Source organism: Ascaphus truei, chromosome 21 (genome assembly GCF_040206685.1).
Source record: "Ascaphus truei isolate aAscTru1 chromosome 21, aAscTru1.hap1, whole genome shotgun sequence".
NCBI lineage: Eukaryota > Metazoa > Chordata > Amphibia > Anura > Ascaphidae > Ascaphus > Ascaphus truei.
In genome coordinates this window covers 17,028,737-17,055,000 of record NC_134503.1, presented here as the reverse complement: position 1 = coordinate 17,055,000, position 26,264 = coordinate 17,028,737, and the positions used below count along the sequence as shown (strand labels likewise).

At 44.8% G+C, this 26,264-nt stretch overlaps 1 protein-coding gene across 6 annotated transcripts in view; it reads left to right on the top strand.

Annotated features, from left to right (window-relative positions):
- The window catches only part of PNPLA7 (patatin like domain 7, lysophospholipase), a 216,931-nt gene that overhangs the window by 173,539 nt on the left and 17,128 nt on the right, over positions 1 to 26,264 (top strand). For all 6 annotated transcript variants that reach the window (XM_075579164.1, XM_075579165.1, XM_075579169.1 and 3 more), the window contains 5 exons: positions 10,143 to 10,299; positions 15,002 to 15,118; positions 16,972 to 17,041; positions 24,488 to 24,604; positions 25,658 to 25,806. In XM_075579164.1, coding sequence (XP_075435279.1) covers positions 10,143 to 10,299; positions 15,002 to 15,118; positions 16,972 to 17,041; positions 24,488 to 24,604; positions 25,658 to 25,806 — 610 coding nt within the window. The remainder of the gene's footprint in view (positions 1 to 10,142; positions 10,300 to 15,001; positions 15,119 to 16,971; positions 17,042 to 24,487; positions 24,605 to 25,657; positions 25,807 to 26,264) is intronic.

Genomic DNA, 26,264 nt, shown 5'->3' with positions numbered 1-26,264 from the left:
TAAGATGCAGTTGGTTACAGTAGTAGACAGGATAAGATGTAGTTGGTTACAGTAGTGGACGGGATAAGATGTAATTGGTTACAGTAGTAGAGCAAATAAGAACAATAAGCTGTAGTTGAATACAACAATAGACTGGAAAAGATGTAATAACAGGTTGTTTGTTACAGGAGAGGACACATTAATCTGCAGGTAGTTAGAAGAAAAGAAGATAAGGATAATGTGTAATAAGCAGCCGGGTTACAGTAGAAGATGTATAGTCCGCAATTAAAGGGAGTTGTTTAGGAGAGAGGGGTATTCTTTCAATCAGTTTCTTGCTGATTACAAGAGTATTCATTGCATCTGTTGTAACAAGCGGACATAAGATATGGGATCAAAATGTTCCTTAGAAATGAACATCGGATCCACCAGTTTGGAGACTCTTCAGTCTCTTGATGATGAAGATGACAGCCTATTGCACTGAAGGGGCGCACCGCAGAGCTGAGGTTAATGTCTCAGAAATAACAGCTGTATCTTTCCTCCGGATGTGTCCATTACTTAACAGCTCCTCATTGTTAGGGTGCTGGATAACCACCTCCGGGCTGCCTTTTCTCACACAGTGCTGGATAAAATGGTCAGGGCAAGAGCCAAATCCTGATTAATGAACTGTTTCCTGAAGCTGTATGTGCAAGCAGTAATCCAATTGGAAAAAAATACAGTTGTATGGTGCTTAATTTCAGGAGAATATTCAGGTGTGATTAACATTTTAGTTTTATTTTACATTTTCAGATACCATATTATATGAATATACAGACTTGCACTGCAGGGACCCTATGACATTGAGTACGTCATGCTCATTTTCAAGGGAAGTGATCAGGTTAACTACTATCCAAAGGGTTAAATTGTATGTGCAACAACATCTGTATGTAACTCATACATCGGTCCAATATAATTTTACATAGTTGGCAGTCGCATTTAATTACACGTAACTTTAACACCAGACCTCACAATGCCTCCAGTAAGAGTCTAATTAAACAAGTCCCAATCAGAGATTACACTGGAAGGCTCCACAGTGTTGACTTTTCTTGGAAGTGAACGCTCTGCTGGATTTTGGGAAAGGCAGACAAATACCATCAATTTGCTAAATCCGACAATAAAACACTTCAATACCCATTAAAAATGGCACTTAAGGATGTAGCTGATGACAGTGTTTACAAACCATATTTTGTTCTGTACCACCATGAATTGCAGGTATTCAGCTTCTGGGAACGCTGGAATATCCTTAAAGCAGCGATGGCCAAGTCTGGTACTCAGTCATAATGACTGCGCCACCTGTGCTGAAGCTGGGATATCATGAAAACCTGACCTGTTGGTGGCCCTTGAGGACCGGAGTTGGCCATCCCGGCCTTAATGCGGGTGCCTGCAGCATTACAGTGGCTTATACATCTGGGTTTGGATAAGGGAATGCAGCGTTAGGCTGTGTCCATAGACACTGCAGGCGCGCGGAGGCTGAGGGAAAACGGGCGCTTTCGCTGGCCTTAGTACACGCGCCGCCCGGGGGCGTGTTTATGGGCGTGCCAGTGACGTCACGGAGCTGGTTCGCCCTCAATGGGCAAACCGCTCACGTGACCACTCTATCGCGCAAGAAATCAGTTTTGACTGATTTCACGTGCATCACGCGCCCGCTCACGAGCCCACACGCTGTATAGACGCGACCACTGCCTTTAGGCAGTCTGATCGCTCAGCGGTCTGCCCCTGTATGGACGCAGCCTTAGGCCCGAGCCATAGAGGGGTGAGGCGAGCCGTGCTGACGCTGAGGCTCGCCTGCTGAAATCTGGGCAATTTCATGCCCATACAGGCGAGCCAGCGGGCGCGATCGGAGCCGGGGGGAGGTGGTTGGAGGCGGGGCAGTGACGTCGCTGGGCCAATCGCCCGCGACGCACTGACGTCGATGTCACGGCGCCGACGTCACGGCGTTGTGACGTCGACACTACTGTGCTGTGATTGGAGGTTTTCAGCCGACAGCGCGCTGAAAAACAGCTTGGCGCTCGGCTGAAACCTCCATCTCGTTAGCACGCCTGCGGACGCTCGCGTGAGCCCCCTCTCAAAGCATCCTCATTGAGGATGCAGGGGCTCAGCACGGAGTGTCCGCACGCCTCAGCATGGCCTGTCCGTCTATGGACTCGGCCTTAGATGAATGAGAGATGTTTTTCCCCTTTTGGGTTCAGCAGCTTGGTTATTGCGACTGATTCTGCATTGTGGAGCAGATAGCCAACGGCAGGCTGAGCACCAGGAGAACTTGGATACAGGATTCCCAAAGTCTCGACCTTTTTGTCTCTTCTCTTCCACGCGCAGGGAAACTAGGAGTTGTAAGAGGAAGGGAGAAAGTGGGTAGTTCAGGAATGGTTGAAAGCTACCTTGTGCAGGTCTCAACATTTTCTGGAAACATACAGTACTGCGGGGCTAATTCAGTCTAGTGCGAAGCTCCTGTTATTTGTCGAAAACGCCCATTGACATCAATGGGAGTTTTGATCCGCTAAAGGCCCATCCAGACTGCATTATTCTATTAGTCTTCAAACAAACTTCTGCAGCCCGTCTTTCACAAGTAGGAAATTGCTTCCCCTGAGAAAATGAATCTGAGCTTCAGCCTAACGAGGTCGCAGATAAGTAAGATGTATGTAAATCACCGTCAAATCAGGCTGACAAAACGTAATCTGCATGCCTTTGGTAGAGAGCCAAAAATACCAGCTCAGAAGTAAATGATGAGTAATGACATCTAAAGTGGTGTAATAATGTCTGGATGAAGCCTCCTTAAATTGAAGACTAGGGAATGATATTGTCTACCCCAGGGAAGTTTAACTCCTTGTTGGGTGGAGAAGCTTCACCATGCATTGGAGACGGCAGTAGCAGCAAATGGCTTGAAGATGGAATACACCTGTTTTATATTTGAGCCTTATGTTGAGGGAGATGAGGCTGCAGTGCATTGAGGTTCAATAACTAATTGCTCTGGCATCTGGGATGGCACAAATCTGCCCATTATTTCCCCTTTTCACCTCTGCAGCAGAGAAAAGGACAGCGTGACCGTGTCATCACAAATCAAACACTGTCGTCACCTGGGTAACAAGAAGGGATAACGCCATGATTTGACCTTTTCTCTTGTTTATTTATTTTATAACATATATATATATAGCGCCCTTATTCAGGGTGATGTGCATTAGTTAGTAAAATAATGATGGGGTTACATATGGAACATTTCGTGTGATGGGCATACTGTAGAGTAATTGTTCAGATGTCTTTGTGATGGGCAGGGGTGGGGACATTATGGCCGTGCTATGGGTTAGGTGCATTGAGGTCTGGCTTGGTTGGTGGGCAGGGGTTGGGGTAAGATCTCTGGATTTAGTCTTGTCGGTGGCATGTGATGGGTCTGACGGGGGCAGTGGAGGCGATTGGATTGGTGAGGTGGGTGACTTTGGAGGGTTTTGGAGAGACTTTAGGAAGGTTTAAGAAGGGGTGAGAGAACGGGAGATCATGGGGGTTGGGGAGGGAGGGGAGGGGATGGGATGGAGGTTAACGTTTAATGCCTTGAGTGCAGGAGGAGGCCGCGGGGCCGGAGTGCAACGGCGCCTCGGGTGCTTCCCACCTAGGGAAAAAGAAACAAACGGAGGCGGAACCACACCACACCACAACACACCACACATCTAACAGGGACAGTAGTGTCTATTCTAAAAACTGCAAGATTGTACAAATCACACGATTTTCCGCTTCTGGAAAATTGCGTCGATTAAAATCTCGCAGTCCATGCGAATAAACCTATAACCTCGCAATATTGAGTTATGTTTATTCTGTCTGAAATAAAAACGAACTTTGCGAGATCACTTATGGCCACACAGGCCTACTGAAGGGGTTAATGGGCCCTTTAATTAATTTTTTAGTGTGTGTGTTTGTATATATGTACAGTATATACATACGTACACTGTGTGTTTATGCACTTGGGACCCTGGGCAACTCACTTTTATCCCCTGTGCGTTATGCGTCAAAGTTTGATTGTAAGCTGTGTGTGGCAGGGACCTATTGTGTCTGCAATATTCTATGTTGGCACAAAATAAGAAAATATTTTATTATTATGTAGTACAGTATTGTTATATTTAACAAATATTTATAGGCATGGGCATTATTGAAATGTCACTCTGTGATGGGTCAAAATTCCAGCCAATATTAGTCAGTAATGCCCCATGTCACATACCCACGTGCGTGCAAACAAGGGGTTAACCACAACTTCCGGACAGCAGTAAGCAATAAGATATGCTGCACACCACAATGAAAAAATATAAATACATACAGTTTGCCGGTGCTGCTGGTTCAAGGAGTACCTGTCAGAATTATTCCAAGGCAATACTCAGGAAAAAAAGGGATCCAACGCTCTACGGATTTATATTAAAGCTAATTTATTTGTGCCACACAGGTGCCTAGTCACTTGAGAAAGACCTATCTAGGTCGAAACGTTGTGTGGCACAAATAAATTAGCTTTAATATAAATCCGTAGAGCGTTGGATCCCTTTTTTTCCCTGAGTCTTACCTGCAAGCAGGACATGACAAATAGGTGCTCACCTCTCCCAAACCCTCACACGACACCCCAATTATGCTGTCACCGCCAGGTTTCATGGAAGGGTTCACACTTCGGGAGTATCTGGTAATACTGAAGTACTCATTTATTTTACACTCTCTCAAGTGGACGAACTGGGCTATTTCCGTTTAATTCAAAGCCTGGAGGAAATTGCTTTAAAAAATAAAAAAACCCCCCGGCAGTTTAAATGTGCGAATATGGCTTATGGAATACGTCAAGATGCGAATGAGATGTAGGCAGAGGAAACATTGGCTCCACAAGCTCAACCCCCATTTATAACCCCCGTCTCAAAAGCCAAAGAAACGAAAGTGGCAAAATATCTGCTGTGTGCGCGAACATTTCTTACAGCAGCAAAACCCCTTGCACTAAATCTTCTTTCTTCTTTCCCTTTTTTTTAGTTCTAGGAGTGAAGCCGGGGATCTCCAGAGCTGAACCCCATTCATTGTAGTTCAGAGGAACCCCCTTCTAGAGATTCTTACCTCCGTAGGGGGTGCCGGTATCTGTCTTCAGTTTAAAGCCCCCGGGCACGAGGGCCAATAGGAAGACGTAGTAAGGGATGACATCACGGCTTCCTATTGGCCTGAGTGACATGGGACATTTGAAGCTGCCATTTCGGTACCCTGACAAGCGCGGTGGCTGCAGAGATATCGGCACCGCTACAGAGGTAAATATCTCTGGACGCAGGGGGTCCCGGGAGCTGAAATTAACACAGTTCAGCTCCGGAGACCCCCTTACTTCAAACCAAGAGATAAATTTAAAAAAATGTAAGGGGCTTTGCTGCTTTAAGGGAAGCAAATTGGTTTAGTAAGATAAAGACGCGCAAAACTCCTTTACCGTGATCCAGGTTTAATATAACAATTAATATCAATACAGTAGGTAAAAAAAAGTCTTGGTTCATTTTCCATGGCATGACTTTTTTACCTCTCGTTATTAATTGTTATATTAAACCTAGATCACGCGGTGGGAGTTTTGCGCTTCTTTGTTTTTGTAGATCTTTTTCTGGACCTGGTCGGTCTCCTCCGAGGCTGCAGCATCTCCACATTAAAATTATTTTTGAAGTACCTCCTTTCTCTGCAAAAATACTCTGCTGCTAAGTGCTATTGGAGACTTCGCTTTTTTCCATTTGGACACTTATTTTTTACAGCAAATAGTTGTCTTTCACTGTTATTTTTATTGTGAGTGCTTTTTCCTCTTTAACACACACACACCACACCACACACACACACACACCACACCACACACACGCACACGTTATTTAGGTTTATTTCTGAAGCTTTTTTTTATTTTAACAAACTAATGACGCGTGAGCTGTAGCGAGAGTCAACTCCATTGTTTGTAAGAATGTTTAGACACCTCCAGTAACTGGATGTCATGTTGAAGAGGCGATTAGCCTCCCCTGCACGCTCCCACGGGCCTCTCTCTGGCACTGTGGTTAGGGGACGGCTGTTACTGTAAGCGACTTGCAGCTGCTCAGCCTCCCACTTTGCCTCGTTATACTTGCACTGAATTGGTATACAGGCTGTCATTTCTTCAGCACTCCCACCCCATGCCACACCAAACAGTACTTCACTGTCCTAGGTGCAGTGGGAAGAACATGGGACATATAAATACACATATTCTTGTATGTAGAGGAATATTGAGATGGCCTAGTTTCTCGCTCCTTTCCCATGTGAATAATGCAATAAAGGAAACCTCATGTCTACTCTTATTAGTGAGCACATCTATTTTTCTACTGCCTCCAGTACATTTGGATCACTCTAGTGAAACATTTAATGATAAATAGCAGACAGGGGCGCAACAGATTAAAACGGCAGACCGATTCTATGCTGCATACAGCGCTACAAGCACTGAAAAGAGTTTGGCTTCCATCAAGAACCATCGGACATTAACCCTACTTCTGAATGCCTGAAGGTTACAGTGGGTTAAAGTTAGAAATTACGAGGGAAGTGAAACAAGTCACATGTTGCCGTCCCCTGAGAGAAAAAGATATGAAATAGGAAATATAGCAAAGTAATAGCTCATTTAAATACAAAAAATTACCTGGGCGCTCTCTCTATGTATAATTGCAATAGTGTAATAAAAATATTACCATCACCAGGAGACCGTACGTGAAACACAATTCTCGTGCTTATCTCTGAGATCCACTGCCCGCTGCTGGAACCCTAGAGGGGACTTTTCCTTGTCCCCAAACAATTAGCAAAAACAAAGAACAAGGGGAGCGCGGATGAGTAACACCAATGTAAAAACCATTAATAAAAAGGTAGAATGGTTAGTATAATAACCAGACTTACCTAATACCAAATACAGGCACAAGGGTCCTGATGAACTGTAGTCAATGCGCTGTAGAAGGTATACGAAGACAGGGGATGAGTGAATAAGCAATAAAGATAAGTTAATACTCACACGGGCCTTGTGTGAGTACAATCACATCAGATCTCTCTTTGCCGCTTGATGATGGACCAGTGGATACACCGCTTGACCACCCAGACGATTTCTTCGCTGGTTTCTAGTGTGTCGACTTAACCCTCTCCTGTCCAGGGATGGGGAAGACGCTGCTGTCTCCAATTGGCTCGCACTAACACGATGCAGTATAGTTATACTAACCATTCTACCTTTTTATTTATGGTTTTTACTTTGGTGTTACTCATCCGCGTTCCCCTTGTTCTTTGTTTCTTTTGCTAATTGCTAATTTTGCAAGTAAAGAACCTGAAGAATCCAAGCAAATTCTGAGGTGGTTCATAGTGTCCAGACACAGAAGATATGCAGAATACATCAATCATTTTAAATTACCAAAGTTAGTACTTGGACACAGCAAAGCTCATCCCCCCCAGGCTGCATGTGACATCTAGAAAGATGTGTTACATATATCTGCATCCTATTGATCAAGAAGACTCCTGCGGGCAAGCGACCGTTTGCGCCCCCATTATGTCACAAACACAAATGATTGCAGGATGAGGATCCGTATTATATACTGCTCATGCTCGGGGATGTTACTACATACAGGAGCATCTATTTCTCCCCAGGCTTTTCCCAGGAGATATAGGTATGTGGGGCAATGTGGTTAACCATTTCTGAAGGGTATTTAAACTGTAAAGACTCTGAGCGTTTGGGACCAAGCTGCCCCATGTGACCCTTTGGGGTAAATTTGTTAAGTGCTGCTAAGGGTTAGAGCAGGAATGGCCCACTGCAGTCCTCAAGGGTCACCAATAGGTCAGGCTTTAAGGATATCCCTGCTTCAGCACGTGGCTCAGTCATTGACTGAGCCACCTGTGCTGAAGAATGGATAACCTGAAAACCTGACCGGTTAATGGCCCTTCAGGATGGGAGTTGGCCACCCCTGAACTAGTTAATACAACACACTGGTTTGCTCTGCCATGTGACCCACACTAAATGGAAGCTGCTGATCTTCTTATATCTTCCTACTAGATCAGTGATTTTCAACCGGGGTTTTGAGGGCACCATCAGGGGTTCCGTGGCTGCTGTCCCAAGCCGGGTGGCTCGACTGTACCCAACGCAGCAGTGACCCGGTGGCTCCCCAGCTCAGCAGCAGCTGCCCGGTCACTGAGATTTTTCCTCTCCTCCCTTCTGTCGACTCTGGAAGTCGCGTTGAACTTCCGGCCCACAGGAGGTTGGAGCTGCGCACTGGCACAGCACCACAGGCCCAAAGGGGGAAAAGGGAGGGAGTGTAAGGGGGGGAAGGAGGGGAGAGAACAGTGAGATGGGAGAAATAAGAGCAAGATGGACGGGGGGGGGGAGAGAGAGATATGGGGTAGAGCGTTTCGGTTCCCCAGAATGTCACAATCTAATTCTAGGGTTCCGTAATGCAGAAAGGCTGAAAACCACTGTACTAGATAAAGGCCAAAGATGTGCTACGGAGCCCTAAATGCGAGGACTGAATGAGTAGCTCAGTGGTAATGTCAAAGCCTCAGGCACATTTCTGGGGAAACGGACTCCTTGTACCTGCAAAATGCGATTTACAGCTGTCTGTATATAATGTTGTAATGTAATCTTCTTAAACAAGATTACCTGAAATGCAATTCCTAACGGTCACTATCATCAGTAAATATTATTGAGCATCGGCAGTTTTTGTGGAGACCGTCCTGTTTTTGGTGTAAGCCCAAGTCAGGGAGTGCGCTCTGGAACCCTGCGATGTGTCAGGGCTGCACGTAGGGGTCTCCGATAGTCGCTGGCCTTCGCACGTTACCGCTGGAAAGACTCATTCTGTACTGTACGTACTTTATTCGGGGGGAGGGGGGGTCACGTTGTCGTGTTCCAATGTTCCTTATACTAAACTTTATGAACAATCGATAGGGTGAATACAATATCCCAGTAGAAACAAATTGTGACTGTAAACGACCAATATAAGTGATTAGCTAATATACAAAATATATAGGCTAATTGGGACAATGTAACCTTCACGTGAATGGTAAAAATAAAGATAAATATGTATGTGAAAGATATACCTTTAAAATAAAGTGCTAATAAATATAATAATATAAATACATAGAAACATCACTATATGCATAAATATGTTGAGCTAGAACATTTTTTTAATCAATATTCTATAGTTAATTTTGTTGTTTATAGGAAATACATATATATAGGTGATTCTATTTATCTATACATCTTACGGCTTGGAACAGAGGAGATGACTTGTACTAACCCTTGCTAGCAACTTTATTATTATATTATAATATTGTATGATTTCTTTCATATAAGACACCCAAAGTTCTAGTAGCCATATTGGTCCTGATAATTGGTCCTGATAAAACGTACATTCTTTGTATGTTGTACAAGGTGATGAAAATTATTAAATTAAATTATAGTGTACCGAGTTTTCAAACCCTTGTAGGTTTCTTCATGGAATGAAAGGGAGAACCTGTGCACTGCCAATGAGGTGGGTCCCAAAATGATGAATACAAATGATCTTTATTGAGCCATAAAAAGGGAGGTAGAAGGTACCTCCTTTTTTATGGATCAATAAAGATCATTTTTATTCATCATTTTGGGACCCACTTCATTGGCAGCGCGCAGGTTCTCCCTTTCATCCCAGCACAGGACGGGGTACATGTGTGAGTACTACTGCTTTCATTATTCAAATTGTCAGCAGTGAGTCCAGGGACCTTCCCAATGAGGTTTTGTCTGTGGTGTTACCATTTGCCTTATCCTTCAGGGAATATTGGCCCATCTGGGGACTTTACTTCATTAATCTCACTAACCCCTGTGTCTTATCCTGCATCTCTGGAATTATATTTCATTTGAACTATAAGATTCGGCTTTGGAGTGCTGTATCACAAATTGTTGAACAGGTTTCTTCATGACAGTTGAAGAAATCTACAAGGTTTTGAAAGCTCTGTAAACTATAATTTCATCTATAAAGAACTCTGTTGGTCCCCCAATAGGTATTGCAACCAACATATGAGAGGCCCCAGAGAGTAGTATGTGCAGTATATTTACCACTGGTTTGGAAATACTCTCGTCTAAATATTGATTCTTTGCAGCAGTTCCAATTGGATAACCTGTCTCTCTTGTTGCTCCGCAGGGGGTGTTCTCAGGTCGGCATCATCAAAGCCCTGATAGATTCTGGTATTCCCATCGACATAGTGGGTGGGACTTCCATAGGAGCCTTGATGGGAGCACTGTATGCCGAGGAGCGCGGCTTCAACCGCATGAAGATCAAAGCCCGGGAGTGGTGCATGGTGAGAAGGCCTTGGAAGGCCCATTACTAAACCCCTTCCGTGCCAGGAGGAGCTGCAATACATTTCTCTGCATGTCATGTAATATACTCAGGGGTTCAGCTACGTAGCAGCGTTTTTTGGGATATTACTGAAGGCGAGTGAATACAGCTCTCAAATCCAAATCGGAGTTGAAAACCCAATGGTGCCACTTTGCACTTATAGTCCCACTTGACCACATATATTGGAGTAACCGTGAAGTGAAAGCCTTCTGCAGTGTAGAACCTTTTTAAACCATATTACAAGGGGGGAGTAATTTAAGATGTAATTGGTAGCTTTGCAAATTTAGACCCAAAAGTCTCTAACTACGAAGAGCATAATAACATATATGATGAACTATATTATACCTACTGCTTTCTTTTGGAGCTAAAGACTAATATCTTATGTGATGGAAGAAGGCTGCTAAATTTCTGGGATCAGGACTAATGCCTTTATATAGTATGCTTTGCAATAATCTTCCCCTTGTTGGCGGAGACTTTAGTCCCATTGAGCTGAACTTTTCACACCAATTACCGGCATGTTAAAGAGGGGTCTAGAGCAGATCTGAAAATCACCATTTAAGAGAACCTGCCAAAAATATTTTGACTTTAATATTTCTCCAAAACAGAAAACCACTTTAGGTTAACACAGTTGAAGTGTGTGATCAGAATGAGAAAATAGCCAAAAATTGCAATTTGTACAAAGAAAATTGGTTTGTCACACAGGACTGAGGTTTTAACAGAGATTTCTGCAAATACTATACCACTACATCCAGAGTCTATATTTGAGGAGGTTAATCCCTCTGCTATCTTCAGTGGCTACACCTGGGAGTGTGTTAAAGGGACATTTCTGGCGTGCAGTATTGAATCTATCTGTTTGTCTGGCATGCAATAATAATGTATAATACTTTCCCTGCCGTTGGCAATTTGTTTGGTTACAAGTCGTTCTCATTCAAGATGATTTTCTGTACGTTTTTCTGTTTGTTTCACCCACAATGCTGAACTTCTGCATGCAATCACAAGGAGAAGGCAGCAAGATCATCTTTACCTAGCTCCACTCTTGGATACAAGTTGCAGTGATATAATCCGGTATTTCCAGCTCACAATGTGCGAGGGACCTATGACGTTCACCCAACCGTAGCCGTACAAAATGACATTAAGCAATCACATGCAACAGCGGTGTTCACTTATTTAAATAACCTTGCCCTACTTCAAGGGTGGCCAACTCCAGTCCTCTATGGCCACCAACAGGCCAGGTATTGGGGATATCCCTGCTTCAGCACAGGTGGCTCAATCAGTGGCTCAGTCATTCTGATTGAGCCACCTGTGCTGAAGCAGGGATATCCTTAAAACCTTACCTGTTGGTGGCCCTTGAGGACTGGAGTTGGCCGCCCCTGCCCTAGTCCAATGATTTTGAAGGCAGAATCAACTTTACAGTACTTTTGGGTGGGGGACTATTGTGGCCCTGTAAAATTGTACATTTATAAACTGAAGCGGTCTCCTTGAGTATCGATATCAATAGGATATATTTCTGGGCAATGGCTTCTATACATTTGCAAGCTTTTGTTTCTTATACAGTATACTGATAATACCAGGGATACTTTAGTCTCTGAATGAGTAGTGGGTGCATGGATAAGGGTTACTGGCACAGACAGTGGCGAATACTGCAGTAAAAGGGAACCTTTTTTCTGCCAAGGGCCATTTGGATATTTATAGCATCGTTCGCGGGCCATACAGACACAGGCATGTAGGCACACAGATCCCCCCGACCTACCTCTGGTAGTTGCTGCTGCTGAGGGGATCGTGTAGGGCGGATGCTGGGGTAAGTGTGGGGGGAACTGCTGGAGAAGCATGCTCGCGCCTTACACCACCTCCTCCCGATCGGGCGCGCAGCGGCCATTTAAAAAAAAAATTAGCGCGACCCCGGCTATAGCAGTTGCCTTAGCAGGGCCAGACTAAATGATTTCGAGGGCCTTATACGGCCCTCGGGCCTGACGTTCCCCACCCCTGGCATAGACACAAGTCACAAGTATCCTTCATATGGAAAAAGCCAGGGGTCAATGGGGCTTAAACAGCAATCCCTCATCTCCATTTTATTTACCCCCCCCCCCCGTAGCTGAACTGTGCTTTCTGTTAGTTCCCAATATACTTACTGATGAACGTACGTGTTCTTAGCACTCAGCTACTCCTTGAGTTAGAAGCCAACTACCATGAATTTAACTTTGCCAATGGAGACCTGTGTATTTCTCCTGGAGCCTCCAGTCATGTACTCATAAAAAATAACCCTCCCCCACCCCCAAAACCCCAAAACCCCATTTTAGCCATTTCATCAGTCAGCCTATTTTTATTAGAAGTGGAATGACACCGTAGACTGCCAGAGAGGCTTTCCTCTGGCACCCCTGGCAATGAAGGGGTTAGCACCAACGCAGCGTAAACACCAAAGTGAATCATCAAAAATATAGCAGGCACTGCTTCTTCAAAGGCAGAATGTCACATATGCCGTTGCCCACAGTAACTGGGTACCAGCTACGCAGCAGTCATGTGGAAATTCCACTCAAAGAAACAGTCACCCTGTCTCACTCTGGCACTTCTACCATGGGGGTTGGGGCCCCATCTGTCTGTTCTCCAGCTCAGCGCACCCCCAGCAGCGCACTGTGACTCACCACGGAACCGGACATCTGAACCGTTTCCTGCCCTCCATCTCTCGCTCATATTCCCCCACCCCTTACCCCCCCCTCACACCCTTCCAGAGCTAATAACCATAATGCCAGTGACACTTACCGTGGCAGTTCCATTATCCAAGCCATTAATGTTCTGATCCCCTCGAAAGCCACTTGTGCAGGAGATGAAGCATTGATAATGCGCATTATGACTCTGCAGTAATAATTAGATTACAGTTGGAATCTGCGTGCGTCAAAAGGGAGACATAAAATCGGAAGGGCTTGGGTGCCTCGGGGCTTTAAACTCCATAGTTGGATGATCGTGCGCTCTTTAAATCAAGTTTAACCCCTATAGCAGGTGTGGCCAACTCCCTGTCCTCAAGGGGTACCAACAGTTCAGGTTTTCAGGATACCCCTGCTTCAGCACAGGTGGCTCAGTCATAATAACTGCGCAACTGATTGAGCCACCTGTGCTGAAGAAGGGATGTCCTGAAAGCCTGAACTGTTAGTAGCCCTTGAGGACGGGGAGTTGGTCACCCCTACCCTATGGCATCCAAGGGGTACAGTACATTTAAATATATTTTGTACCCTGTTGTTCTATTCCCAGAAATCTCACAAGCAGATATCTTTGGATTGCTTCTGTACATCAGTACAAGCATAGGATAGAGCCCATGTATATTTTACTATTACTAACCCTTTTTTACTTTGATTGCATACAAATCATACACAGGTTAAGAATCAGACGGCGTTTGGCAATCATGGTCCGGTCTCCTGAATACTGTACCATACAATGTTTAAACTACATCGATTAAAATGTTGGAATCCGGCAAATTTGTATACTTTGGCGTGTGAGGGAAAGCACATTTTCACATAGCTGGCTTAGGAAGCCTGCGTGGAACCAGGGCATGTACTGTATTTGCCTTTTCTGTCTTAAATGTACAACGCTGTTTTGCATGCCAGATATCAAATGGTGTGAGTGGCCGGCGCATCAGAAACAGATCAGTCCCATACATGTATATATATATATATATATAACCGCCTGGACCTCTGCACTGAGATTGTAATTGGTTAATGTTCCATAATAGGGAATAGGGACTAGTACCTAGTGTACACTGACACATATATTAGTACATAGGTTGTCCCAAAAACTGTATCAAATGTTAGCATGAACCCACAAGGGTGACTCACTGTTAAGCTTCATTTTCTTCCAGTGCGGTCCAATTGCGGTTTCTTCTTAAACGGCGTGCTGATCCACCAACAGGGTAGAAGAAAGTAGAAAAAACAGAGAAAGGCAGCGCCCTGCCAAAAACTAGGAGGAGGCTCACAGTGCGCTGCCTTTCTCTGTTTTTTCAGATATCAAATGGGAATGCAAATGGGAAATGTTATATGGACAAGTGCTTTCACTTCATTACGTCATTTAGTATATGTCCCTAAGTCCCACTGAATAATAGTTAAGACTATCGTGCCATTGTGCTAACATGCTAGGTGTATTGCAGAAATTATTAGTTTCATTTGTATAGCATGAGCATGTCATACAGCTATTATCCAGACATTAGAATACAGGGATACCATAGCTAGACTTTAATGAGAAGTATTAGGAAGGAAGGAACCTCTGTGATGAAGAGTTTACAATCGAAGTGGTACTTTGGGAGATTTGCAGAACACACATTAGAAGCATGACCAAGTGGTCAAGAGTTTGCAGTAAGTAATACTTGAGTGTAAGGGCCCTACTCCGTATGCATCAAAGATGTCTTCTCCAGCCTAGAGAAGTTTTTAGTCCCATTTATTTGAATGGAGCTGACCCATTCTCCAGCACAGGGAAGATGGCTTGTCAGCATATTGAAGTGTGTGGACATTCTCAATGTAGATCCTGATACTTAATGGCGGAAGGCGTTCAGTAGTTGGGTTGCTGACAGTTAATGGGTTTTTGGTGTCCTGTTACCCGACTCTGCTCCTGAGTCAGTTGACGGGGAAGTGATAGGGTCCCACAACCGAAACTCATGGCTTGTTCTCTCTCTTTTCTCCAAGGATATGACGTCGGTCTACAAGAAAGTGCTGGACCTGACCTACCCAATCACCTCCATGTTTTCCGGAGCGGCCTTTAACAGCGGCATCAACTGCATCTTCAAAGACAAACAGATTGAGGTGGGCAACATTCATGGGACCTACTGTTACTTGGTGTTACGTCAGCCACAGAGGTCTCCTTTACCAAAATGCTTACTGGGACAGCAGTGGGAAACAGAACAGTGTCATTGACTTTTGTGCCACCGTCTTTGAAAATAAAGATGTTGTATCTAGGAAAATTAACCCCTTGAGTGCCGGAGGGGAGTACACATTGCATTGCACCGTGTCGGCCTTCCTTCGGGCGCTCGAGGGCTCGTGTGTTTTCCACCAGCCTTGTAAGAGAACCTCGCAGGGAAAGGGTGAAGGCGTTGTGCTTGTGGCAGGAGAGACCTTTACCTTCTCAACTAGCTGTGACCATCAGGCATTGGGGAGGTCAAGTCGCTCCCAAAACGTCACACCTTAAATATATTTACAGACTACGTCTGAAGACAGATAAAAACATCATGTAGAAGTGTCTATTTGTTTCTGTTGGATCACCTAGATTTAATCTGACAGCACAACGGATTGAACATTGAGGGACTGTACCTTTTTATGATAAATTGCCACACCGGTACAACCTCCATAGAGCAATGATAATGATAGGAAGCTGAATGTCCTGTTCCCAACTGTAAATGAGTTCATTGCAAATGCAGCTTTTGTAATCTTGCTTTGTGCAAGTGTCCTGATATCCATTCCCTTCTGATTTCTCTGAGCAACATAGCAGCCAGGCTTAAAGACTAATAGGACCAATGTTTAATGGGTGAAATATAGGAGAGATCGATCTGGGACACCCGAATAAATATCAGACAAGTAGAAGTATTTATTTTATTTGATCTTTCAATGATTTTATAGTAGCCAGATGCTTTGGGGTGTTTTTATGATTTTTACTTTATCCATGCTGTGATAAAACAATAGTTCTGTAAAGTGTTGTGTATATATACAGATAAATCCAGACTTGTACTGCTTTGTTTAAACTAATTATGCTACCATTATTAACCAAAAAGAGATAAAAGGAAAGAACAATTGGCAGGTAAGATAGAACCAGAGGAAATGATAAATGTATTATTTTTGCACAGAAAACAAATCTGTGAAAATATTACTCTGACCATGGTTTTCAATTGTTTTAAGCTGAGCCCCCCTTCTTTCAGTTACAATTTTTGGTGGCACCCCTCATCTGCAGGGGGGGGAGGTCATGGTGTTGTGTGCGATTAGCGAGATCTATTTCATGGCCTGCTTCCCACGCTGCCTGTTCCCCGCGCGGTGGTACATTCCAGGTTTCGCAGAGCTGGTGGGCGGAGGGGGAACGTGGCTCTCAGAGTGCGCTCCTAACACATTTAACTTTAATAATAACTTTATTTATATAGCGCTTTTCTCTCAATGCGACTCAACGCGCTTCACAGTCGCAAGAAAGAAGAAAACATGTAAGGTTATAAAAGAGACCAAACACAAGGAAAGATACAATACAGGATGGGACGGTGCTGCAGCTATTAAATGCCGGACAGGTTGTGGATCATTAATTAAATCCCTGGGTAAACAGGTCGCTCTTGAGCCTGTTTTTATAGATTCCCAGAGAGGGGCCTCTCCAACTGTACGAGGCGGATTGTTCCAGAGCAACGTGTTATGGCAACGTGTGTCAAAATGACGATGCGGGGTGATGTGACGTCACATGACCCGCGGCGTCATTTGATGCCAGGTCACAGAGAAAGGGGGGCGCGAGCGCTGGGGCTGTCGCACAGGGGGGGGGGCACAGCTCCAAAAATTTGCAGACCCCTGCTCTAATAGTTATTGACTTTATTTGAATGAAAGCTGATTACATTGATACACATTGCCCCTTTGAGTTTCCAGCCCTCTGACTCCTATCCTATCACACACTTTGCCTCTCTGTGTCTTTCTAGGATCTCTGGATTCCCTACTTCAACATCACCACGGACATCACTGCTTCCACCATGAGGATTCACACAGATGGTAGGGTTTTCGTGATTGGTGTTGTTGACCTCCTTAACCCCTTCCTTTCCTAGAGCTGCCTCAGTGACTACAACTTCCCATGACTTATAACTCCAAGTCAGGTGAAGGGGTTAAAATTATAATGAGCGGACTGTTTCAGATAATTACAATGCGGCATCTGATTCTTTAGCGGGAATCAGTAGAGCCTGGACATCAATGTGACCTGTTTTTGCACAGTACTAGTAATGACCACGTCTCACATAGTGTTGCAGGTCCCATGTTTTCCAGTGTATCATCTCGCTTGTGTGTCCATGGCCTTTCATTAGATCTACCTCCTAGACCTCCAACTCTGAGGGAATACATTGGTGAAGCACATTTTTCACAGTGCACTGTGACCATTTATATTTGCTTCTAAGCATGCCGGTGATATAACCCTGTTATGTACACTGTTTAATACGTAGCTCAACCCACAGGGCTGCAGTGATTCATGCACACAGAAGGCACTCTGTAAGCTTCACTTCATCAATGCTCACACCTCCACTCCGCCACCCCGCCCACACTGTTTGAGACTGGCCTAATGAGTTATGGCGATTATCCATTAGCTGCAAATTTCCTGGTGATTATCTGTAATGAGAAGAAAAAGAAAGGGAAAAAAAACATACTCGGCAATTAAAATGAACGCTTTCCTAGAATGCCCTTGCAGCACCTTTTCTTTGACATTTACCGGTGCACAGACAGTTTCCGCATATGGACAATTGGGGGTTTGGAGATGCTACTGAAAGACAAGTTGGTCTAACGTGCGTATGGCAATGAAACAACGCGATCGTTTAAAGCAGGAGTGGCCAGCTCCAGTCCTCAAGGGCCACCACCAGGTCACGTTTTAAGGATATCCCTGCTTTGGCACAGATGGCTCAATCAGTGGATCAGTCTTTGACTGCACCAACTGTGCTGAAGCAGGGATATCCTTAAAAGCTGGCATATTGCTGGCCCTTGGAGACTGGAGTTGGCCACCTCTGGTTTAAAGCAAAGTTCCCCTACCTTAGAGTCCGGCCCACATAGAGGTCCTGGAAAGACACAAGGGGGTCTCAAAGGGATGGGAGGGACACAAAGTGGCAAAGAAAACGGAGGGCATTGAGTAACAAATAAACAAAGAACGAATAATAGATGGAAAGACCGGTAGTTTTTCTGCATTAACCACCAAATCTTGGACATCTTTCATTGTGCTTTTAATACAGAACATGGGGAACCGAAAAGGCAACACAAATGTTTTTGGGGGTGCCCAGTTTAAAAATATTTGTAATTACGTTACATAAAATAAGTGGGCTACGGTTCCTCCAAGTCACAATAAACATGTAACCGACTCCATGGAGCCACAATACGGGGTTGAAGTGTTACACAGTTCTTATAAGGTTGGAAACCAGTACAATAGGAAAATGTTTATTTGAAGACACTCCTAAACCTTTTATAGCTGATGGGGACCGCAACGTCCTGCGCGGTGCTCAGCCCCCCAACTTATAGGAAATGGTATAGTAAATATTACAGGGCCAGTTCCCCCGGCATATTTGTACAGTAGGATGTCTGTTTTCATGTCTGTAGTTTTTACACTGTTCACCGATGTATTTATTTAAAATGGTGTATTTTAGTGCAAAAAAGGACCCTCAATATAGCTGCTAAGCCCCTCTCACTCAGTGATATTATTAGACCTCAGGGAACCTCATCTGGGAAAATTAAGATGAGGCATTTTTCTGACGAGACCATTTACGGTCAGCATGAAAAACAGCTCTGTGCAACAGAGTGGAGAAAGTGAGAATGAACGGCTGACTTTGGGTCTTTTTCCATTTTAAAAACCCAGCTACAGCAAAAATCTGCTTTAAAGGGTATCGTGTGGCGCTCACTTTCCAAACCGGTCATATTAGGGGGAGCTGCCCCTTTTTGGGAAAAGAACCAAGGCACAGATCTTTTCCGTGTTTGTTTGTTCTTCCTGCTCATGTGTCAGATCTGAGATCCAGCAGTGCCCTCCCAGCAGGGGATCTGCCCTTGGCGGCTTCTGCATAATGAATGTGAGATGATTACTGCTGAGTGATTAGTTGAAATTGATTTAAACTTGAATGTTGGCGTCAGTGGGGAAGGTTTTTCTTTTTGTAAGGGAGGGCCACCTCGCTTGTTTTACATGGTCAAGAGAGGGGGAAATTAATCTGCAGAGATCCAGAAGTTGAGCTCGTAGCTATTAGGTGATGCGGTCTGCATGACAAGGTTCCTGGGCTGAAGGAGCGGCTCAGTGAGTAAAGACGCCGACTCTGAGAACAATTACACTACGTTTGAAGCAGGGCCTTGTGACTTTGGGCAAGTCACTTTTTCTCCCTGTGCCTTAGGCACCAACAAAATAGATTGTAAGCTCCACGGGGCAGGGACTCGAGCCTGCAAAAGTTCTATTATTATTATGATTTAAGTTCTCCTCAACTCCGTTTGCTACGGTTCTAAATGGGACAGCACTTTTAACATTCAGTGTACAGGTACTCGCTCTCCCTTAGAATGTCGCTGTATTGCACTAAAGTGGCACTGCGGGTGACGTGCTGCAGTCTGATACAGCCTCACAATTGGGAATAGGGCCACTACCAAGCCTCTGTCCCTAAAAGAATGGGATGCTCGGCCAGTCCTTAAAGGGTAAGGGTACTCCTTGCTAAAGTGTATCGTATACACGAAACGCGTAGGAGGGTGTGTACCTCCCTCTTTTTATGATGGATCAATAAAGATATTTTATACATCATTTTGGGACCCACTCCATTGGCTGTGCACCAGTTTTTCTCTTTCTCTTAAAAGGGTAATCCCACTTAGCAGACAAGAAAAACGAACCCTTTTCATTGACAGAGGAGTCGGCAATGTACAGTGAGCTAACGTGATGTTTCATAGATTAAAAAAAAACCAGATGCATTGATCGGCAAGATTTCATCAATTAGACCTTTTCAACATTGCTAGCGATTTTTAAAGGCTTTGGTCGCAAACTGAGGACGCTAATTAGACACTGAACAGGTGATTTACAAAGTACAGGTCAGATCTGGCATGCCTACCCAGGTTTCAGGAAGTACGAGCATCACATAGGCATGTTACCATCACTTAAAGGTCCCTATTCGGTACAGTACGCTGGCCAGCTCTCCTCACCTTGCTCAGACAGGCTTATTAGATGTACAGTATCACCCCAAAAAAATCTGTGCAGGGGGGTGACAACTTGACCATGTATTGTATAGGAGCCATCATTTCAGATGATACCCAACGCCCCTCCCCAAAAAAATGTTTTTTTTTGAGAAAATGACTGAATCTAAATATTTGTGTTATTTCTGTTGTAAATGTGCCCATTTGATTAATGAAGATAGCAGTCATTTTATAAATACCATAAAACAGCAGCAATTAATGCCTTTGAGCTTGTTAAAAAAAAAAAAATTTAAAAAAAGGCATCAGCATAAATGTTTTTAGAGGAGTACAATGTGTCCCTGCCTGCTGTGCTATTCCAGTTAATGCAGGGCATTATGGGCACACACTGGGCTTGACGAAACCAAAAATGTATAAAGGTTGCTGCCTGGACACTCCCTGGCAGAGAGAGTCTTGTAGACGTTTGAATGAGTATGATGATACTGTACAATAAACTACTTATTATCAACTGAGCCCCGTTTGCCAATTTGGACCATTGACAGGCTCTTTTGAATCCTCTTGGTGAATTTGGTCGGTGATGGCTTCTTATTCTCTCTTTGGGCTCTCCTGGGACGATGCGAGCTCTTGTGCTTTAGGGCAACGGTCAGACTCTGCTTAGGGGGAGATACCTTAGTGCAGGGGCGGCCAACTCCAGTCCTCGAGGGCCACCACCAGGTCAGGTTTTCAGGATATCCCTGCTTCAGCACAGATGGCTCAGTCATTGACTGAGGCGCCTGTGCTGAAGCAGCGATATCCCCAATACCTGGCCCGGTGGAGGCTCTTGAGGACTGCATTCGGCCGCCCCTCCCTTAGTGGTTGCGAGACCTCTACTCTCGGCCGGGGCGGATGATAAAGTGGATTTCCCAGCAGAGTGTTGGAAGCAGCAGGTCATATAGGGTAGAAAAAGCTTCCTAGCCCAGCACATTGTGTGACTTTGCCTGTGATGTTCAGCATAGAGAAAGGTCTTTAATGAATGAAGTGCTGGTGTTCTGGTTGATATGATTTGTATGCAATGTTTGATATATGTCTGCAATGAGGTGACTGGGCTGCTGCTGGTTCATATGTTCAGTTGTCACTACACAGACTAGGAACTCACAGTGGTCAGTTGGGAGCCTCTTCTGCACATTTAGTGGTACTTTTATTCTTGTACACATCGCAAACCAATATATATATATATATGGCGGACCCATTTAGTTATGCTCAAAAACAGACAGGTGGGAGATTTGGTTTTCAGTTACTTTCTTGAAGTAAAAATGTAAGTTTGTAAGTCCATGTTAAAATGGACAAGAAGCCAAAGGTGACGACACCCTGTGAGTGCTCATTTATCATTACCCAGAATCCCTGGCTGCAGTGGTAGCAGTGTATGCTTAGGCTAAGGCCACGCTGCACGCGCCAGTACGGCCGCCTTGCTTGCCGGCGGCACGTGCAAGTCAGAACTTTTTTCGCTACTGGGGGGGAGGGGGTGTGGCAAAAGCGGGTCGGGAGGGCGCAGCCTAAGGCTTTTGGAAGGCTTCCCTCCCGAGCTCAATGACAAGCGAGGTCTCGCCCGCCCACGGCACTGGGATCAGTGAGCCCGGGGAGAGGGGTGGAGGAGGCTTTGCAGTAAATGTAGGAAACCCACCCACCAACAACTCGCTCCCACATAATGTTCCATGTAATGTTGCCTTATAATGGGGGGGTGTGGGAGGAGGGGGCGGGGCAGATAGACCGGGTGCACAACACAACACACACACAGATACACACATACATACACACACTTCCCCCCCACTTTTGGAGGTGGGGGAAGCTCAGCCCCCGGCACTGATAGGCTCACCAGCGCACCACGTGACGCGTCACCGCTCGGGATCACAATCCTCCTGCATCCCCTGCCGGCTGACGCATCACAGCGCGAATTGAGCCTTGCAGTGAGGAGGGACTGGGGCCGGCTCGGGAGGACGTTATGGGCAGGTGAGTGACGCGGCCGCCGACCGCAGCGGGTCCTCAGCCTAAGAGATAATGGGGAAAGGCAGGGGTGCAGACCTGTCTGGGATATGTGGCTGTGTGTAGAAGGATTTATATTTGCTGTAAATAAAACATGAATGTTACTCTGGATTTGTAGAAACGAAAGTAGTGGTGCTCCATACGCCCTAATCATGTCACACTGACTGCTGCTTGTGTTGTTGGCTTCCAGGTAGTTCAGAGAGGAATTGGAAGATTGTGTAGGGTTTCTGCAGTGATAGAACATTACAGCCTGTCCTCCCTTCTTACCCCTCAGCAGTATTGCCAACCTTCTTCCTGGTCTTCGCCAGCCCAGCTCTGCTTTAAAGAGCTACATTATCCATGGAGAAACAGGGTTCTTATAGACCAGGATTCAAACGATGACTCAAGGACTGGGACAAATTCTCACAATCAAAGGGACTGAGGTTGGCAATACTGACCCAGGTAGCCGGACTCTGCATTTTGGATCTTTATTTGGGTTTAATATAGAATTCATACGGAACATGATGGGACCTATGTACTCAGTGTTGCAAACAGCTTTGTTGGCGTAGGGAAATTATTTCTAAAATTGGGCTTGTGTGCACCTGTGTGTCAGACTAAAATGTCACACACTGTGCCATCAGCGTAAATATTTATGGGTATGCTAATACAATAATGTTTTCTTGTTGTTGGCAGTATTCCATCTTAAAATGTAAATCGCCCCATGCCACAGATGGATGATCAAGGGTGTGTCATCTATATAAGCAAAATAGCCCCGGTCACATAAGCGTCTACGGGTCTGTGTCTGTCTGTACGTGTGCAAATCTGTGTATATCACAGTCTATGTGTATATATATATATATATATATATATATATATCCGTGTACATTAGCGAGTCTGTATGTGTATAACTGTCTGTATCAGTGTGTCTGTCTCTCTGTGTGTGTGTGTGTGTGTGTTTGTGCTTTGGGGTTGAAAAGCATCATCAGGTTGTGGCGTTAGTGGCCAGCAGCTATACATGGCAGTAGACGCCACTTGGCTACCATTGGGACCATCTACGCACTACTGAGCAATGTGCTCCCTGTGGCACAGAATCTGTGCTTCCAAAATCTTTTCCATGTCTCTCTCCCCTGTTGCGTTCACTGAATTTTCACAGTGTAATTGGTCTTTGTGAATTGAGAAATTACAAAAATAATAATAATAATAGGGCCAAAGTATGCTTTTTGTACCTGGTTAGTAATTGGCCCTAATAGATTTCCAACACGTGATTGCCGCAAATAACACATAGTTTAAGGGTATCAAATATGAAATTATCATTCATCTGGGATAGGGGTGGCCAATTCCAGTCCTCAAGGGCCACCAACAGGTCATAATGACTGTGTCACTGATTGAGCCACCTGTGCTGAAGCAGAGATATCCTGGAAACTTGACCTGTTGGTGGTCCTTGAGGGCTGGAGTTGGCCACTCCTGCTCTACAATCTTCAATTTAAAAAAAACAAAACCCCTAATGTTTGTCCACCAAACTGCATCACTACCTGCGGCAGATCTACATTTTTACAGGAGTGATGCAACTTGTAGGACTGTTTACAAGGTATATATGGTGATCAATACTATTACCGTGCATCTTCACAAGCCGCTTTGTTGGTTATATCAGGGGTTCTCAACTCCAGTCCTCCCCCACTCCCCCAACAGGACAGTTTTTCAGGATATCCCAGCTTAAGCACAGTTGGCCAGGTATTAGGGATATCCCTGCTTCAGCACAGTCTTTGATTGAGCCACCTGTGCTGAAGTAGGGACTAATTGAGCCATGTGTGCTGAAGCAGGGACTGATTGAGCTACCTGTGCTGCAGCAGGGATATCTTGAAACCTTGTCCTGTTGGGGGGGGGGGGGGGTGGGCTTGAGGACTGGAGTTGAGCCCCCTGGGTTATATCACAGGTGCCGAAGATTAGATTCTGTGCGTAACACGGTTTCTGAGTGTTGGTGCCAGAGTCGCCTTTTCAGAGATGAATGTTCAGTTGAAAGAATGTAATCGTCAAATCGGTTAAAGCCAGGGACCCACTTACCAGCGCCGCTGGGAGATGGACCACCGGTTTAGTCTCTCTGTATATTATATAGCACCCCACAGTGTACTCAACACTTCACAAAAGAGACAACATAAGGAATTATAATACAGTAAGTGCAACAAAGAGAGGAAGACAATTGTAAAGGAAATCTCCCCCGGAAAGCTTACAATCTAAATGTGTCTGTCTGCGTATATACAGTATTAGATGGGTAGTAAGTCTCTATAAAGTCCTTTTGTAAAATGAACCTGTTGTTTTGAGCAGGTTGCCTATGGAGATACGTCCGTGCCAGTATGTCTCTGTCTGGGTATATGCCACCGCTTTGCGACCCCAAAGACGGGCACCTGTTGATGGACGGCGGTTACATCAACAACCTTCCAGGTACCTGCTGCTGTGTGGAGTGTTGGAGACAGAGAAATTAGGGCAGCAATCACACGGTATAAACACTAGGGTCTTCCACAGAAAAGGGTACTTACAAAGGGGCAGTCCAACCCCTACCCCCACTAATACCAGAACAGAAACACGAAATGGCATGCACATAATGCAGAGTGTGACATCAGTGATTGCACGTTTATTCAAGCAAAGGTTTCCAATAGCATTACCAACATTATCCTATAGACCAGGGGGCGCAAAGTTTCTTTTTAGTAGTTCTGATGTTGCTGCAGATTTCAACCGCGCTGGTCTTCCAGTTACCAATAAACGAACTCTTAAATCTCTTGAGTATAAATACAAGCTCTAGAATTAATACTAAGGGGGAATGGCGGGGTGGGGGGAGGGGGGGTATTTGGGAAGACGATTGGAATATTTTTGAATTCCAGCACACAAAAGGTAAAAACGATACAATTCCATACAAATGAAAACCCTGTTTTATTGTGGTTATTCTGCCACTGAAAGCAAATAAAAACATAGCTCTGTTGTTGTGAATAGATCCGTGTTGGTCTTCACAAAGACCTATGACCTCATTTAAGGGTTCCATGTCTTTTCAGTGCTATTGGGCCCTAAGTATCCAGGAAAAACTTGTGCAGATTTGGGGCTAACAATCTGCTCCAGATGCATCCAAAAGTAAAATCCCATTAAGGCAATAAGATTCATTTTTTTCTAGAGCAATTTGTAATCCATTGTTTTGCCCAAAGGTCCTTTGACCTCAAGCCTACTGTACAGTACAGTATATGCAATAGCACACACTTCTACAGCGACAGAGATTGCTGGCAGTTACTGTTATCGGTGTTATTTACACTTTCAGGGGTGGAATAAAACATGGAAGATTGGGAACCCTGTTCAGTTTAAAGCCAGATGGGTATCATTAAATGATACTTTCTCGTTTTAAGCTTATTGCCCGTCAGAGCGTATTGCAAATGAGAGGCCTAAACTCTGCGAGTCCTCCCTGAAATAGTTGGTTTCTAAGTCCTTTTGCTTTCTTCCGGTGCCCAATAGCGGATGTAGCCCGGTCCATGGGGGCGAAGGTGGTGATAGCCATCGATGTGGGCAGCCGGGATGAGACGGATCTCACAAACTACGGGGACGCTTTGTCTGGGTGGTGGCTGCTGTGGAAACGATGGAACCCCCTGGCAGAGAAAGTCAAGGTGAGAGAGCACCTACAGCAAGACGGCGAATCATTTAGCACAGTTTTACCGCAGCAAAATATTACTTGGAATCGAAGCCACAAGTCTTATCAGGCCGGAGCAGAATAAGATGGAACAGTATCAGGAATACAGTACAATAGTCAGTGGTGAATAGGATTGTCTTGTCTAAGAGCAGGGAATGCAGTTGTCAGAAGCTGTAGGTAAGAAGATATTTTCTAGCATCGAACATTAAGTAGAACTGTAACCTCCTCTTACTGTACGCTCAACCCAAGGATATCGTATCTCTGCACAATTTAGTTCTGCAGCCCTCTCGTCTCACACCTTTTCCCCTAATGTCTTCCTACTTATGGAACTCAATATTCGTCAAGCACCTTTCACGTCTTGTTTTCCTCTTAAAAGAAGCATCCCATTAAATGATCTACACTAATGACTCCAGATGCCCCTGCCCTCCCTGACTG